Here is a 17,656-nt window from a genome sequence, read left to right on the forward strand (position 1 = left end):
AGACTACTAACTTTCTATTTGTTTCCTATTTGATCCATCTGTGTTTTGAATTTTTTCTCTTGCCATATTTTTGGGTTATTTGAGGAGTTTTTGTTTTTGTTTTACTCAGCTGTTGGCTTATAAGCTATACTTCTTTGTTTTACATTTTTTTCAGTAGATTAAAAATTTACAATAAATCTTTAACTTATCAGTGTATACCTTCAAATAACATTATACCTCTTCAAGTAAAATGCAAGAATCTTACATCAATATTCTTGATTTTTTCCCTTTTGTACTTTGTGCTATTGTTGTCTTATCTTTAATTTACATATGTTATAAACTCCACAATACATTGCAACTTGTTTGTTTTTTTTTTGCTATAAACAATCAATATCCACCAAAGAGTTTCAAAATGAGGAAAAACATCTACTTTTTCTATTTTTGCTACACTTCATTCCTGTGTTTACGTACCATTTTCTATCTGTGTATTTTCCTTCTATCCCAAGAACTTTCTTTTCCATTTTTTTGTAATGAGTTGTCTAATCTTTGGTTTGTCTAAAAAAATCTATATTTAGCCTTCAATTTTGAAGAATATTTTTGCTAAGTATAGAATGTAGTGTTATAAAACAACAATCATTTCTTGTTATTAATTCTCACAGTTCTGGTGTTCGACTCTGACTAAGCTCAATGAGGTCATTTTCACTCTGGGTGTCTCCTGTGTTTACTCTCAGACAATGGCTGGGCTGAAACCATTTAAAGCTTCCTCCCTCACATGTCTGGTGGTTGATGCTGGCTGTAAGCAAAGACCTCAGCTGGAGCTGTGGTCAGGACAACTACATGAATCCTTTCCATGTGGCTTGGCCTTCCTCGCCATACTCTGTAGACTCAGAAGTCACAGAACGTCACTTGTCCTCCTCTCCCATATTGGTTGATGCGGTCATAAAAGCCCACCTGGGGAGTCCCAAGGTCACATTGTGGGATGGCAAATATGATTTTGGTTCTCTTTGGAAAATTTTTTCTCCCATGTGTTCCTTCATCATAATTTAGACTTACGATGTATTGCTTTCTTGTTTACTCCTTTTTCTTTTCCATATATTTCTGACTTTGACTAAAATTCTATTATTTTCTTTTTTTGCCATCTTTCCATTTGGAGGGTCAAATACACTTATACATTTTGATATTTACCTTCCTTTTATCACTGGTCATAACTGGATGTATGTTTCAACTATCCTTGGAAATTAGATACCAACTCTTTATTCCAATCAGAACATACCCTTTTTTCCCACCTAGTGTGATATTAACCTGCCCCAAATCCTGTGGCTATTTCCCATCCTAATAAGATGAGACCATACAAAATACTTACCCTACTCACCTCTCTCTGTCTGTCTGTCTCTCTATCTCTGTCTCTCTCTCTCTCATTCTCCCTGCTCCTCCGTTTATGAAACATTTGAGAGCTCTTTATTTCATTTTTTTCTTTGTTGTCCATTGATGTAAGCTGAAAAATGACTCCCTAATATATCCATGTCTGAACACTTGAAACTTGTGAATGTTACCTTTATGCCAACAAAACTGATGCTGGGGGTGGGAGTAGGATTATTGCAGATGTGATTAACGGAAGGATCATGAGATGGGAAATGGGGAGGTCGATCTGGATTATCCCTGTGAACCCTATGTGCCATCGCAAGAGTCCTTATAAGAGATTGGTAGAGAGAGCTTTGACACAGACAGAAGAAGAAAAATCAATATGACTACGGAGGAAGAGATTGGAGAGATGCACCCATAAGCCAAAGGGTGTTGTCAGCCAGCAGCATCTGGAAGAGGCAAGGAGTGGAATCTGCCCTGGAGGCTGTGTTTTAAGTTGCCAAGTATGTGGTAATTTGTATAAGCAGCCATAGGAAGTAACACACCTGTCAGCCTCTAGGTTTTGTTAGGTATGATGGTGAAGGAGCAGCGCTATCTCTCCCTACACTGGTTGTGTTGAGCACCGCCTTTCGGAGGTTCCTGGGACAGATCTTAGTTCTGTGTTCTCCTTGGTCTTTCTCAGCCCCAGAGACAGACAGACTCAGCCTGGCTAGTCAGAAAGTCAAACTCAGGGACTTCCCTGGTGGCGCAATGGTTAAGAATCTGCCTGCCAATGCAGGGGACACGGGTTTGAGCCCTGGTCCAGGAAGATCCCACATGCCACGGAGCAACTAAGCCCGTGTGCCACAACTACTGAGCCCATGTGCCACAGCTACTGAAGCCCACGCACCTAGAGCCCATGCTCCATAACAAGAAAAGCCACTGCAATGAGAAGCCCTCGCACCACAATGAAGAGTAGCCCCTGCTCGCCGCAACTAGAGGAAGCCCGCGTGCAGCAACGAAGACCTGATGCAGCCAAAAATAAATTAAAAAATTAATTAAAAATAAAAGTCAAAGTCAGCCCTCCCTCCAGGGATCTCTGTGGGCCAAGCTCTTCCCAAGATCCCCTATGTCCCAGCATCTCCCAGGACACTTGGACTCTGGTCTCCACGTGTTTGTCCACCCATGAGACAGGAAACCTCACACTGGTTGTCCCTGCAAGTCCCCTACAGCTCAAGGCCCCATCAATGCCCAATACCAACTTGATTAATACCCATGGATTAATATCTTCCTTCCCCATCTTATCAACCTTTTTTTTTTTTTTCTCTCTAGGTTATCAGCATTTAAAAATGATCATTTCACTCAACATTAACAAAAAGAATGTATCTCTCACTCAGTGGTGACTGATGGGGACAGAGCACGCTTTCAGCTAGGACCCCACCCCATCTAAAGGACACAACCTTCCTGTGCAGATCCACAGACAATCAATGCCTTAAAAAAGCAGTGGCCCCAACACTTGTGCAAGAATTATACTCCCAAGACTGTAATTTTCTTTCATATGCTCAAGCATGGAAATGTCTTCCTATTTTTTTTTAAGAAAGAGCAGGAAGGGTAGAGAGAGCCTGATTTTGGCATTGGGATGGTTTTTTTCCAAGCTCCACCAGCTCTACCATTTAACAGCTGCAGGTCCTTGGACAAGTCATGAGATTAGATGTTGGAATTTTTCCTTCTTCCTAAACCTTAACCCTGGAGGTTAGCACAGACCAAGACCTAATAATCAAAATAATCAACATAATCAGAATCATAGCTACACAAAGAGGCAGTCAGTTGTAGCAAAGTCAGACAGGGACTATCTACTAGATGTTCTGCTTGTGGAACATGCAGCACCCACCTGGTCCCACCCAGGGAGTCCCACCTGGAGCCTGGTGGGACTGAATGGATGATTGACAATCTGACAACCTGCCCAGGAGCTAGGAGAAGGGGACTGGGGGAAATGAAAGAAGCAGAGGGTTTTTCAGGACCAAGAGGCCGTAGAAGCAAGAGAGAGATGGAGAGAAGAAGGGAGAGAAAAATGACAAGGTTCCAGTGGGGAAGGGCTTCCCTGCAATTGCAAGGAGGGTGGATGGAATGGTGAGGTGGAAGGGAGGCAAAGAAATTCACCCAAACCCCAGACCTCTATGGGCCATCTGTGGCTGGAAGCTGTGATGTGAGCCTGAACTAAAGGAGGGAAATGCTTCTTCACGTTTATGGACTCCATGTGTATCTGATCACTTCTCAGTAAGACCAGGTCCCTGGCCAAATATGCGCACAGATTGTTTCTGTGTATCTCACAGGCTAAGAATTATATTTTAATATATTATATATAATATTATGAAAATATTTTAAAATTATATTTAACTTCCATTTGTAAAAGTTTGCTAAAAAAAGGAAAAGAGAAGGAGAAAAGGGAGGGGAAGGGAGGAGGTGACCAAATGTGTCTCTCAAAATGTAAAATAGTTACTCTCTGGCCTTTTACAGAAAACATTTGCAGACCGCTGGATTACTGACCCCAAACTTCCATTAAGGGTAATGTTCCAGAACTAGAGAGATGACTCACCTTGACAGTAGGAGCTTTACCTGTTTCATTCCCTGCTGGATGTCCAGTTTCTAGGTTAAAACCTGGCTCATGTAATCACTTGTCTAATGCGTCATTTAAAACTTGTGTTTCCTTATTTATTTTCATTTTGGATGATATGTCCATTGGTGAAAGTGGGGCGTTAAAGTCCCCTACTATGATTGTGTTACTGTCGATTTCCCTTTTTATGGCTGTTAGCATTTTCCTTATGTATTGAGGGGCTCCTATGTTGGGTGCATAAATATTTACAATTGTTATATCTTCTTCTTGGATTGATCCCTTGATCATTATGTAGTGTCCTTCTTTGTCTCTTATAATAGTCTTTATTTTAAAGTCTATTTTGTCTGATATTAGAATTGCTACTACAGTTTTCTTTTGATTTCCATTTGCATGGAATATCTTTTTCCATCCCCTCACTTTCAGTCTGTATGTGTCCCTAGGTCTGAAGTGGGTCTCTTGTAGACAGCATATATACAGGTCTTGTTTTTGTATCTATTCAGCCAGTCTATGACTTTTGGTTGGAGCATTTAATACATTTACATTTAAGGTAATTATCAATATGTATGCTCCTATTACTATTTTCTTAATTGTTTTGGGTTTGTTTTTGTAGGTCTTTTCCTTCTCTTGTGTTTCCCACTTAGAGAAGTTCCTTTAGCATTTGTTGCAAAGATGGTTTGGTGGTGCTGAATTCTCTTAACTTTTGCTTGTCTGTAAAGGTTTTAATTTCTCTGTCAAATCTGAATGAGATCTTGCTGGGTAGAGTAATCTTGGTTGTAGGTTTTCCCCTTTCATCACTTTAAATATGTTCTGCCACTCCCCTCTGGCTTGCAGAGCTTCTGCTGAAAGATCAGCTGTTAACCTTATGGGGATTCCCTTGTATGTTATTTGTTGCTTTTCCCTTGCCGCTTTTAATATGTTTTCTTTGTAGTTAATTTTTGATAGTTTGATTAATATGTGTCTTGGCTTGTTTCTCCTTAGATTTATCCTGTATGGGACTCTCTGTGTTTCCTGGACTTGACTGACTATTTCCTTTCCCATGTTCGGGAAGTTTTCAACTATAATCGCTTCAAATATTTTCTCAGACCCTTTGTTTTTCTCTTCTTCTTCTTGGACCCCTATAATTCGAATGTTGGTGCGTTTAATGTTGTCCCAGAGGTCTCTGAGCCTGTCCTCAATTCTTTTCATTCTTTTTCTTTATTCTGCTCTGTGGTAGTTATTTCCACTATTTTATCTTCCAGGTCACTTATTCGTTCTTCTGCCTCAGTTATTCTGCTATTGATCCCTTCTAGAGAATTTTTAATTTCATTTATTGTGTTGTTCATCATTGTTTGCTCTTTAGTTCTTCTAGGTCCTTGTTAAACGTTTCTTGTATTTTCCTCATTCTATTTCCGAGATTTTGGATCATCTTTACTATCATTACTCTGAATTCTTTTTCAGGTAGACTGCCTATTTCCTCTTCATTTGTTTGGTCTGGTGGGTTTTTACTTTGCTCCTTCATCTGCTGCATATTTCTCTGTCTTCTCATTTTGTTTAACTTACTGTGTTTGAGGTCTCCTTTTTGCAGGCTGCAGGTTCGTAGTTCCCATTATTTTTGGTGTCTGCCCACAGTGGGTGAGGTTGATTCAGTGGCTTGTGTAGGCTTCCTGGTGGAGGGGACTGATGCCTATGTTCTGGTGGGTGGGGCTGGATCTTGTCTTTCTGGTGGACAGGGCCACATCCGGTGGTGTGTTTTGGGGTGTTTGTGAACTAGTATGATTTTAGGCAACCTCTCTGCTAATGGGTGGGGTTGTGTTCCTGTCTTGCTAGTTGTTTGGCATAGGGCGTCCAGCACTGGAGCTTGCTGGCTGTTGGGTGGAGCTGGGCCTTAGTGTTGAGACGGAGATCTCTGGGAGAGCTCTCACCAATTGATATTATGCAGAGCTGGGAAGTCTCTGGTGATCCAATGTCCTGGACTCAGCTCTCCCACCTCAGAGGCTCAGGCCTGACACCCAGGCGGGGCACCAAAACCTTGACAGCTGCATGGCTCAGAAGAAAAGGAAGAAAAAACAAAATAAGAACAGATAGAACCCCAAACCAAACGGTAAAAGCAAAACTAAACAGATGAAATTACACAAAGAAGCAGACACATACACACTTACAGAAAGAAAAAACAAAAAAAAATAAAGAAGAAAAAACTAAAAACAAACAAACAAAGAAAACCAGACAGAACCCTCAGAGAAATGGTAAAAGTAAACCTAATCAGACAAAATCACACAAAGAAACATACACACACACACTCACAAAGAGAGAAAAAAGGAAAAAGTATTTAAAAAAAGGAAGAGAGCAACCAAACCAATAAACAAGTCCACCAATGATAACAAGCACTAAAAACTAAACTAAGATAGGACTTTCCTGGTGGCACAGTGGTTAAGAATCCACCTGCCAATGCAGGGGACACGGGTTCGAGCCCTGCTCTGTCTGGGAAGATCCCACATGCCGTGGAGCAACTAAGCCCATGAGCCACAACTACTGAGCCCGTGTGCCACAACTACTGAAGCCCATGTGCCTAGAGCCCATGCTCCGCAACAAGAGAAGCCACTGCAATGAGAAGCCTGCGCACCACAATGAAGAGTAGCCCCCCCTCGCCGCAACTAGAGAAAGCCCATGCACAGCACCAAGGACCCAACACAGCCAAAAATAAATAAATAAATAAAAATAAAAAAGATAAAAACAAAAACAAAACAACTAAACTAAGATCAACATTAAACCAAAAATAAATCAGATGCAGAAAGCAAACCCCATGTCTACAGTTGCTCCCAAAGTCCACCGCCTCAATTTTAGGAACATTTGTTGTCTATTCAGGTATTCCACAGATGCAAGGTTTATCAAGTTGATTGTGGGGATTTAATCCGCTACTCCTGAGGCCGCTGGGAGAGATTTCCCTTTCTCTTCTTCGTTCGCACAGCTCCTGGCATTCAGCTTTGGTTTTGGTCCCGCCTCTGCGTGTAGGCCACCCTCAGGTGTCTGTTCCCCACCTAGACAGGAGGGGGTTAAAGTAGCGGCTGATTAGGGCTCTCTTGCTCACTCAGGCTGGGGAGAGGGAGGGATATGGCAGTCATAATTGGAATGTGGGGCAAGTCTGTGGCATCAGAGGCCGGCGTGACATTGCAACAGCTTGAGATGCGCCATGTGTTCTCCCAAGGAAGTTGTCCCTGAGTCTCAGGACCCTGGCAGTAGCGGGCTGCACAGGCTCCCAGGGGGCGTGAAGATAGTGACCTGCGCTTGCAGGATTCTTGGTGGCAGTGGTGGCAGTGTTAGCGGTTCATGCCTGTCTCTGGGGTCGGAGCTGATAGCTGTGGCTCGCGCCCGTCTCTGGAGCTTGCTTAGGTGGTGCTCTGCTGTCTGTGGGCACATAGAGCAGGAATCCCCTCTCCTCGTGCACCCCAAAACAATGGTCTCTTGCCTCTTTGGCAGCTCCAGACTTTTTCCCAGACTCCCTCCCATCTAGCCGTGGCGCACTAGCCCCTTCAGGCTGTGTTCATGCAGCCAACCCCAGTCCTCTCCCTGGGATCTGACCTCTGAAGCCCGAGCCTCAGCTCCCAGCCCCGCCCTCCCCGGCCGGCGGGTGAGCAGACAAGCCTCTCGGGCTGGTGAGTGCTGGTCGGCACCGATCCTCTGTGCGGGAATCTCTCCGCTTTGCCCTACGCACCCCTGTGGCTGCGCTCTCCTCCGTGGCTCCGAAGCTTTCCCCCTCTGCCCCCAGCAGTCTCCACCCGCGAAGGGGCTTCCTAGTGTGTGGAAACCTTTCCTCTATCACAGCTCCCTCCCACTGGTGCAGGTCCTGTCCCTATTCTTTGTCTCTGTTTTTTCTTTTTCTTTTACCCTACCCAGGTACGTGGGGGAGTTTCTTGCCTTTTGGGAGGTCTGAGGTCTTCTGCCAGCGTTCAGTAGGTGTTCTGTAGGAGATGTTCCACATGTAGATGTATTTCTGATGTATTTGTGGGGAAGAAGGTGATCTCCACATCTTACTCCTCCGCTATCTTGAAGGTCTCTCCCACTTAGTCTATTTAGACATGCCCTCCTTTCTCAAGAAAGGGGGAGTGTATCAACATGCAAATAGAGCTATATACACATAATTGAGCTGTATTGCATTTTAAACTTATCTGAGTTTGTGTTTGGAGATTCCTATCATATACACACACTTGCAAACAAACATAAAAAAAATGACATAAAAGAAACAGAAGACAATGTTCGCTAGGGCTGTCCCAGAGTCACACAATTCTGGGGAATATTTTCAAATATTCTTCTTTCCATTTTCTGGGTTTTTACATGGTCCTCAATGAGTAAATCGCAGAAAGGGGGAAAAATTAAGAAGAGTCGATATTTTTTCTAAAAAAGAACAATAGTCATGAGTATTTTTCAAAGTCCCTTTTTATATATTCTGAGCTTTCACACATTCCTCGATGAGTTTTATTAAACAGGAGAAAACACTCTCAAGGGAAATTATTTTTGTTTATTTTTAGTTTAGTTTTTTTTTTTTTAAGGGACCAAAAGCAGTTTCTGTAACTAGGTTGTTCAAATAGATGTAATAAATCTTGTTATCAGAAATGTTCATCTGCCTATTTCCAGTCTGAGGACAGAACACTGTGTTGTCCCCACAGACATTTCGCAAGCAGGGGAGGAGATCTTTGCGGGATAAATAGACAGCAGCACCCATGAAAATCCAGCATCCCAGGCAGGTGGCGGCTCTGGATCCACTCCCCACATCCCGCTCTCCCAGGCAGTTAATCCGTGATGCTCCCACATTTGGAGAAAGGGACCCCTTTCTTAGGGTGGTTCTAGTACTCTGCATGGGGCCTGTGGAACATGAGGCAGGAGGAAGGCGGGAGGACCTGTGTCGCGATGCTGGGAGGGTTCTGCGCCCTCTGAAGACCAGTCTTCTCTCTGGGTCTCAGTTTTGATTCTGCAAAGGGAGGAACATGCCACCAGGGCTTCTGGTGTCACTTCTGCCTTTGACTCTGGGGGATTCTTTTCTTTTCTTTAATATTTATTTATTTATTTGGCTGCATTTGGTCTTAGTTGGGGCACTTGGGATCTTCGTTACGGCTTGCAGGATCTTTAGTTGCAGCGTGCGGGCTCTTAGTTGCAGCATGCAGGATCTAGTTCTCTGAACAGGGATTGAACCCCAGCCCCCTGCATTGGGAGCACAGAGTCTTAAACACTGGACCACCAGGTAAGTCCCTCTGTGGGATTCTGATTCGAGCCAGCTGTGCACCCCATATAGCTGTGCAACCACCACCAGGGTCAGAACTCCCACCAGGGCCATGAGGCACGTCTCCTTGTCTGGCACGGGGCGCTGCTCTCAAGACAGCCGGGCGGACAGAATTAGTGCACTGGGTCCCTCTGGGCAGAGGCTGCAAGGTCTCCAGGCGGGTTTCCTGGGCTACACCATCCCTGAAGGGCCCCGCAGCCAAGAAGACAGGAGGTGAGTCTGTCCAGCACTGAAAAGGCCGACTGCTCAGAAATAGAGCCAGCCCTCCAACCAGGCCAAATACACAGGTACTATTTCTCCAGAAATAATTTTGGGGATAATGTTTGACTCTTTTTTTAAAGAAACGGTTGCATCAGCACTGAGGAAACTAACATTTGGGGCAATTGATCACCTCTGTCCCCAGGCTTGTCCGAAGGCCTCTCCACCGGCCTCTGGATGAGACTCAGCTCAGCTCCCTCCCCTCCACCCTCTCCCACCTCTCCTTCCCCTCCTCTGCCTCTTTTCTCTCTCTCTTCCTTTCTCCTCCCCTCCCCCCCAGCAGCCCTTTCTCCTCTGAACTCTGAGATGAGGGGCCAGAGGCTGAAGGTAAACAATCCTGTTTGCTGAGGTCACCAGCTTTGAACTGAGTCTCTACTGGAGGCTTCCAGGCAGTAGCTCTGTCCCCTGTCCCCACGGATCACAGCTCTGGCTTGTAAGGTCCTAAAGAGGGTGGCATGTGGGGGTGACACCATTGGAACTCTTCTTATGAGCCCAGCACCTTCATACTTCATGTCACCTGAGCCATTCAACATGGACAGAGATGGGAATTGAAGCTCAGAGAGGCTCAGTCACTTGCTTGTCACCACACAGCACTCACAAATGGTCAAAATGAAATCCTTGCCCAGGACTCTGAGACTCTGAGCCCACCCTGCTTTCTCCCCACTAGGAGGCCTTTCCAAGCTTACAGTGGAATCAACCACCATGTGTTCACCTGGCTGGGGCTGAAAAGAACACTCTACCCTCCTTGTTCTTTACACCAACCCTCATCAGGGTCACCTAGGCTCCAGCACTGCTCCCGCTGCTTGTGGTGACCTCTCTCACTGAACCCTCACTGCGACCCGGCACCACGATGTGAGTGCCTCCCTAAGGTCACACGCCTGTCATCAAGAGGCCAGGAGAGGTGCTGTGCCCTCTGACTCAGTCCAGGGCTCTGTCCTGGGGGGCAGACAGGGGACATAGTGGAAACGGAGCCCCTGCTTCCTAGTCCCCTCTGACAGTGTCTGCTCTCTGAGCAGGAGGGGGGATGGGTTCTCACTGGACAGCACCTCACACCCATCACCAGCTTCCCCCCTTGGAGGCAGGCAACCCAGGCTTCTCACCCTCGCTCCTCCACTTGCTTGCTGGGTGACCTTGGAAAAGCCCCTTTCCCTCTCTGTGCCCAATTTCTCCATTGGGGAAATTGGTAACAATTACAAGACTTGCTTCAAAGGGTGAGAGGGAGCCCAAAGCCTCCTCATGTATGTTGGGAGCCCAGGAGGGTGCCTAGAACTGGGAGGTCACAAAGCAGCAGAGGCAGAGAGAAGAGAGACCACGTGGGGACAGTGGGTGGTGGTTGGGACATCAACTGACACACCGAGACTTAAAGGAACTTTGCTTTTCAGAGATGAGGGCAGAGGGAATGTCCCCTCTCCTGGCTCTGGGGCTCCTGGTGGCTGGGCTCTGCTCCAGTGTCCACTGCCTCCCAGGGGGCGGGCTTGACCCGGAGGATGTGACCCCAGAGGACCAACACAAAGGGGCACCTGTGGACGACCACACATTCGCCTCCAGCAACACCGACTTTGCTTTCAGCCTCTACAAGCAGTTGGCTTTGAAGACCCCCAATGAGAATGTCATCTTCTCCCCTGCTGAGCATCTCCATGGCCTTGGCCTTCCTGTACTTGGGGGCCCGCGGACCCACCCTGACGGAGATCTTGGAAGGCCTCAAGTTCAACCTCACAAAGACCCCTGAGACAGAAATCCACCAGGGCTTCCGGCACCTCCTGCAGATGCTCGGCCGACCCAGCCACCAGCTGCAGCTGAGCGTGGGCAACGCCATGTTCGTCCAGGAGCAGCTGAAGCTTCTGGACAAGTTCAGGGAAGATGCCCAGGCGCTGTCTGTGTGCCTCTGAGGCCTTCTCCACCGACTTCTGGGGTTCCGAAACTGCCAAGAAGCTCATCAATGACTATGTGAGGAATAAAGCCCAGGGGAAAATTGTGGAGTTCTTCAAGGACCTTGACAAGCTCACAGAGATGATCCTGGTGAATTACATCTTCTTTAAAGGTGGGTGGCCAGATTGGGGTTCGGGAAGATAAACAAAATTAGTTCTGAGGCTCCAGGACTATTTCTCTTCTGGCTCAGCCACCTGTGTTGTTAGCAAACCGTTACAGAAGAGGCTCCCCATGGCTTAAGGGAGCTTAGGCACCAAGGCCCTGCCCCGACCATAGGTTTTGTCTACTTTAGCGTTATCCAAATTCCACTTCTCTTTACAGGACATAAGTGCAGAGGAGCCACTTATTTGTGTAAGGCAGAGGGAGACTCTTTTTTCTGACTTAAACTTGCCCGGCTGCCAAAAGAAGAAGCTGTGCTTTCAGCTCTCTCCGGGGTGGCCGGGAACTCCAGGTTCCTCCCTGATGAGATGCTTTCGGACACGCTCAGGAAGGCGTCTGCTGTGCGCACCGTGGGCTGTGTCTGACCTGGGCTCCCTCTAAGGGTCTTGGTCTCTGGGGCTTAAGGTGGGGCTGGTGGCCATCTTCACGGTGTGACAGCCTCTGAGGAGCCTGGGCACCCCAAGGTTCTTCAGTTGTGCTCTTCTATCACCTTGATGGTGGAAATGTCAAGGCCACCATCTGGGGAAACTCTCAGGGGAGGACAATATCCAGGGCAGCGTATTTTCCCAGATTCTAGTTGGACCAGTGCCCAGTCCCATTGATAGAAACTCGATATTGCAAACCTCAGCCCGGAAATTCATAAGGGTCAGAGTGAAGGCAGATAGATTTCATACATGGAGCCAGTAGTGCAGTAGAGACCCAAAATAGATAAGGACACAAAAAACTATCATCGAATCTGGGCGTGGTCAGGTGCCTAAGAGACACTAGTTGTGGGGAAACAAGTTAGCCCTGTGCTGGGGCTCCTGGCAGAGCCCAGGGCTACCCTTCCTGGGTCTGTGCTTTCATCTATAAATGAAGGCACAGAATTGCATTTCTTTGGAAAAGGAAACCGGGCCAGGCCTGCTACATTTGTTCTTCGAGTCTCCTGTACTTTCCTCTCCTACAACTCGGCACTGTCTTAGGATTTTCTCCTCCCAAATCTCCCCCCCCACAGGGGCACCCCAGCCAGCCCAGCTTTCCCTCAGCTCCTGCCTCTAACCCTGAGGACACAGGCAGGGGTGGAAACAAAGCAGGAAGCGGGGGTGGATACACACTCCATGAAGCCCCAGGGCCCTGATCTCCCCAAGAAGCCCCCGTCACTGAATGCTCCATCCTCTTGCGGGGAGACCCGAGCCCTCTCCTCTACTGACCCCGCCCTGCCCTCCTGCTCCCCATGTGGCTCCTGCTTCAGCCTGGCTCACAAGGCTGTGGGGACATGTGCTCTCCCTGCAAAGCCAGCGACTAACCACTGGTCACTAATACTGTTCCATTTAAGGACCAGGAGCTCCCATTTGTCCCCAGGCCCAACCTCACCCCATCTCTCCCTTGCCCTCTCCTGTTCCTGTTGGTTTCTCATGTAGCACAATTAACCTGGTTTTTTTCGTGACCCCCTTTCCAATCCAGACCTGTGGGGTCACCCCCATGCCCAAGGGCCTACCCACCTGCCCAAGTATATGTGCAAACCTAGCAGGGCCATCCCTAGAGGCACGTGGGGGGCTGCTGGTGTGGGGAGGGTCTTCCCCGCTCAGGGACCAGGGCAGAGGCGGGAGCAGCCGGCAGCCCTTGTACCAGAGACCCCTCACCTGTCCCTCCACCTCTAGCCCAGTGGAAGAAGCCCTTTGATCCCAGCCGTACTTATAAGTCAGAGTTCCACGAGAACAGGACGGTGGAGGCGCCCATGATGACCACTGGGGGCCTAGAAACGCCTTACTTCCCGGACGAGTTACGGGCCTGCACCGTGGTGGAGCTCAAGTGCACCCGCAACGACAGCGCGCCCCTCATCCTCCCTGACGAGGGCGAAATGCAGGACCTGGAGGCCGAGTTGCTCCCAGAGACGCTGAGGGGGTGGAGAGACTCACTGCAGCCCAGGTGACTGTCCCCAGGACCCGGAGCTGTGGGCCCACCTGCCTTCTCGGCCCTTCCCCCTCTTCCTGGACTCTGGACCCGCAGCCCCCGGGCCTCAGTAATGTCCAGGGGCGGGGGCAGAGGTGGGAGGGCCCGTCCAGGGGTGACCTTGCCCTTGGCTGCCCGCGTGGCTCTGGGCCTGAATTGTTCCTTCTCTAAGATGATGACATCAGAGGGGGCGGGGCTGAGGGTTCCTCTGACACTAACATGCGCTGCGTCATGGGGGTCCTCACACAGCCCCCAACACTCATGCTGTTCTCTCCGTGGCTCCACCTCTTGCAGGTGGAGGGGGGCAGATGGAACTGGGATCAGTTGGGGGCTCAGGTGAGACAGACGCTGAGCATCAGCTTTGCACTGGCTAAACATTACATTCACTCATTTATTCATTCAACCATTCAGCACTGTTTTCACAGTTTAATTGAGAACCTACTATGTGCCAGGGACTATTTTAGACTCTGAGGGTAGGTCAGCAAATAAAACATTAAGTTCTCTGCCCTCATGAGCTTGTGATTGAAAGAGACATACAAGAAATAAATGTAATAAATTATTTGATGGGTTGAATGGTTAGAAATGGGGAGGCCGTACAGTAAAGCACAGTAAAAAGAGTAAGAGAATTGGACCTGCAAGTAGTTTGTGATTGTAACTAGGGTGGTCATTAGGTGATGTTTGAAGTGAGGGTTGAGCCATGTGAATATGGTGAGGAAAAGCATTCCTGGCCAAGGGAACAGCCATTGGAAAGCCTGTAAGACAGGAGGGAGCCTGGTGTGGTTGAGGGTTAGTGAGGCCAGAGCAGCAGAGCAGAGGGGGTGAGAGGGAAAGTTGGGAGAGGTCAGGACCCCAGGGGGGCTCAGGTCATGTGAGGCCTTGCAGACCCCTTAACTCCTCCCCCACCAAGGGAAATGTACAGTTCTCACAAGGTTTTGGGCCAAAGAATGAATGATCTGAGTAATGTTTTAGAAAGATCACCCAGGTCGTCCAGTGGAGAACAGACAGCAGACAAGCATGGAGGCAGGGAGGCCAGCCAGGAGCCCAGTGCACTCACCCAGGGGAGCCGCTGGGGGTGGACCAGAAGGAGCCGGGAAGGGTGGGAAGGGGTCGGGTTCTGGATAAACTGAGGGCAGACACACAGGCCAGGACATGGAATTCAGGAGACCAATAACAAGGGGGACAGCAGAGGAAGAGGCACTTCTGGGCGCAGTGTCTGCAGGGGGCCGAGGGGAGGGTGTGTGGGCAGCTGCGCAGGGGCGGGGGAGCCCCAGACCCAGAGTCCCACTCACAGGCTCACACTCCCCCGGCCACTCCCTGTGCTTCTCTGGGGCTCAGCTCCCTACTGAGAGGGGAGGGACATCCTGACCCACTGTCCTGAGTGGGAGGTTCTGCAGATCCAAGGGGGGAATGCGTGTGGAGGGCACTTTATAAACCGCAAGGGGCGAGAGACCTGCCTAGACGTGACACTGAGGCTGCAGTCCCTTCCCCAACCCCTGTCCAGGGGACCGGACGCCTTGGGGCTGCCTGACTCTCAGCCCCTCCTCACTGCAGCTCCCAGGAGACCCCAGGACACGGAGACCCACCCTCCCGCTGCGTGTACTCCCTTCCCAACCCTTTCCTTCCTCCAATACCAAGAGCTACCACAGGGCAGGGGCTCAGTGAATAGTTGTAAATGGATAGAATATTCATCAAACATCTTTGATTTACAAGCACTGGGGGAACAAGCATCTACACATTCCTGGCCCATAGAGGGCGCTCACTAAGAATCCGTTGAATGAATGGATAAAGGAGGGGGGGGCAGGGAGGGAGGGAGGAAGGAAAGATGGACTCTGAGGAGGAATAGGTACCTCCTGCTCCCAAGGGACTCAGAATTTAATGGGAGCCACAGCCTCCTCGTATTTGGCATCTGTAAGAGCTGACACCGTGACGAGGGTCTTAAGGGAAATAGAGACAAAGAGAGAGGAGGCCTGGGGGTGGGAGACAGCATCTGTTGCTCCAGGAACCTGCAGCCACCTCTGCTCAGAAGCAGACGCACCCCTGCCCTCAAGGAGCTCACTGGGAAGACAAGATAGAGATGTTGGATTGGTTGATTCAGGTCCCCAAGGCCCTTGAATGCAGCCCCCAGCCCTCCACGTCCCGCCCAAGCGTTTTCCCGACCCCTCCCCTCCCCACTGCCCACACTCAGGCTGCCTCTGTGCTGTGGGGCAGCCCTTCTTTCTTCCCTCTTTCCTGCAAGTGCATCCACCTGCCTCCTGGACTCCTCTTCACCCAGTCAGCTCCTTCCCCTCCTCCAGGACTCAAGCTCCATGCCACCTCCTGCAGGAAGCCTTCCTGGTGCCCATGGAGCAGCCGCCCCAGCACAGTCTCCCAGCTGCTGGAGTTAGGGTGTTTCCTGCGCCCTACAGGCTTGCAGAGGAGAAGCAGGGCCAGGTGTGGCGCTGGTGCACTGCCTGGCATGTTAGACTGCTGCAGATGGGAATGCATAATTAACAGATTAAGGAGAGTAAGCAGGAGGGGTGAAGAAAATGTGGAAAAGAGTCCTTATTTCCAGCGAGAAGCGGGTGTTTGGAGCGGAAACCAAGGAAGACCACGCCAAGACGTGGGAGAAAGGCGGGCTCTGAGTCCAGCAGACGTTCAGGTTTATTTTTCTCATTTCCTAGAACAAGAGTTCACCTCCTCCTTCCAAAGTTTTCCATCTCCAGCGATTACGATCTGCAAGACATCCTTCCCCAGATGCGCATGGGGAAAGTCTTCCCCCCGGGCAGCTGACCAGCCAGGGATTAAAGATGGTGGTGGATTAAAGATGGCAGAGGTGCTGGTGGTTTCCCAGGTGGGTGTTTAAACTTTGGACAATTCATCTCCACATGGGAGCTTGAATGATGAAGGCCAGCCAGACTTTTGGGTAAACTTGAATGAGTAAAATAACTGTATTTCCCTTTACTCAGTCACCCTCCCCGGACTTCTCAGAAGGGCTTGGTTACAACCATCCTGGGGGTGGTCCCACCTTCCCTGCAACATATTGTGACATGGAAGCCCATCTAGCGGGAGGGCCTGGGGTGGAATCAGCTGTGAACCCCCGTCTCATGCTCCAACTTTTACTGCCTATGCGATAAATAATTCAAGTCCTGTACCCCTCACTTTCTTCATCTTTGAAAGGAGCATGATAGTTCTTGGCTCATGTGCTATGCCTAGCAGAGCGGGTAAGAGGTAATAGGTACCAACAATGGCTACAGGGCCATCGTGATGGAAATACACTGAGCACAGGGCAAGAACACCAGGGCCCCTGGTACTGCAATCCTAGAAGCAGAGACGTCAGAGTGAATGGGGGAAGCTGGGCAGCCCTACAGTCTCCCCTGCACCCCACCTGCCAAAGGACCTGGTAAAGGAGGCGCATGTGCCAAGGGGCCTGCGGGCTCCAGGGATGGGAAGCCACATCCTACGCAAAGTAACCGAGCGCTAGGGCAGGAGAGGAGCAGAAAGCCGTGTCCGTCATCTGCTGCTTCCACATGGAGGGACTGTGGACAGCTGCCTGTGAGAAAAATGCCTCGCCTTGCCCCTCTCCCCTAAAATGGGGGGTGTTTTGGACTCAGACAGAGAGGGATCCAGATCAGGGAGCCCCTGCTCTTTTCCTCTCTGACCCTGGGCCCAGCACTCACAGCCTTTGACTGCACTTTGCACATCTGTGCATCACGACTATGAACCGGCTGACAGGTTTGTTGGGAGAAACACACAAGTTGAACAGGTTGACAGCACAGTGACGGCCAGCGGCAGAAGGTGGATGAATGTCAGTCCCCTTAGAGGCCCTCAGGCAGCTGCTCACCTCCCACCCACCTCGTCTCTGGTGGGTAATGCTCTGCTGTCCCCACAGGTGGTCCACGGTGCTGTGCTTGACGTGGACGAGGAGGGCTCGGAAGGAGCTGCTGCCATGGGAAGCAACTTGATCTACAAGACTGGAGAAGTGATCACTATGCATTTCAACAGGCCCTGTATGTTTCCCACACTCAGTAAAGACACCCAGAGCGTCATCTTTTTGGGCAAAGTCACCAACCGCAGTCAAGCCTAGAGCTCTCCACTGAGTGGCGGGTCCCCTCGCTAAGGAGCTGGGTGCCCAGCTCCCTGGGGGCAGCCTGGCCCCTGTGCCCCGAGGACCCAGGCTGCCTGGTCCCACCTGCTCACCCTTGGGAAGGTGACAG

The 17,656-nt window shown here is 49.4% G+C and overlaps 1 protein-coding gene across 1 annotated transcript; it reads left to right on the plus strand.

Moving 5' to 3' along the window:
- The first annotated feature begins 7,649 nt into the window (after positions 1 to 7,649).
- LOC309625271 (serpin A3-8-like) lies at positions 7,650 to 17,417 on the plus strand. Its single transcript, XM_082384620.1, is given in 7 exon segments — positions 7,650 to 9,472; positions 10,111 to 11,067; positions 11,069 to 11,317; positions 11,319 to 11,484; positions 13,172 to 13,439; positions 16,124 to 16,293; positions 17,332 to 17,417. Coding segments are annotated over 5 exon segments (1,032 nt in total). The 5' UTR covers positions 7,650 to 9,472; positions 10,111 to 10,827; the 3' UTR covers positions 16,233 to 16,293; positions 17,332 to 17,417.
- Positions 17,418 to 17,656: the final 239 nt, after the last annotated feature.

This window comes from Balaenoptera borealis (genome assembly GCF_965194805.1).
Source record: "Balaenoptera borealis genome assembly, chromosome: 3".
Classification (NCBI taxonomy): domain Eukaryota; kingdom Metazoa; phylum Chordata; class Mammalia; order Artiodactyla; family Balaenopteridae; genus Balaenoptera; species Balaenoptera borealis.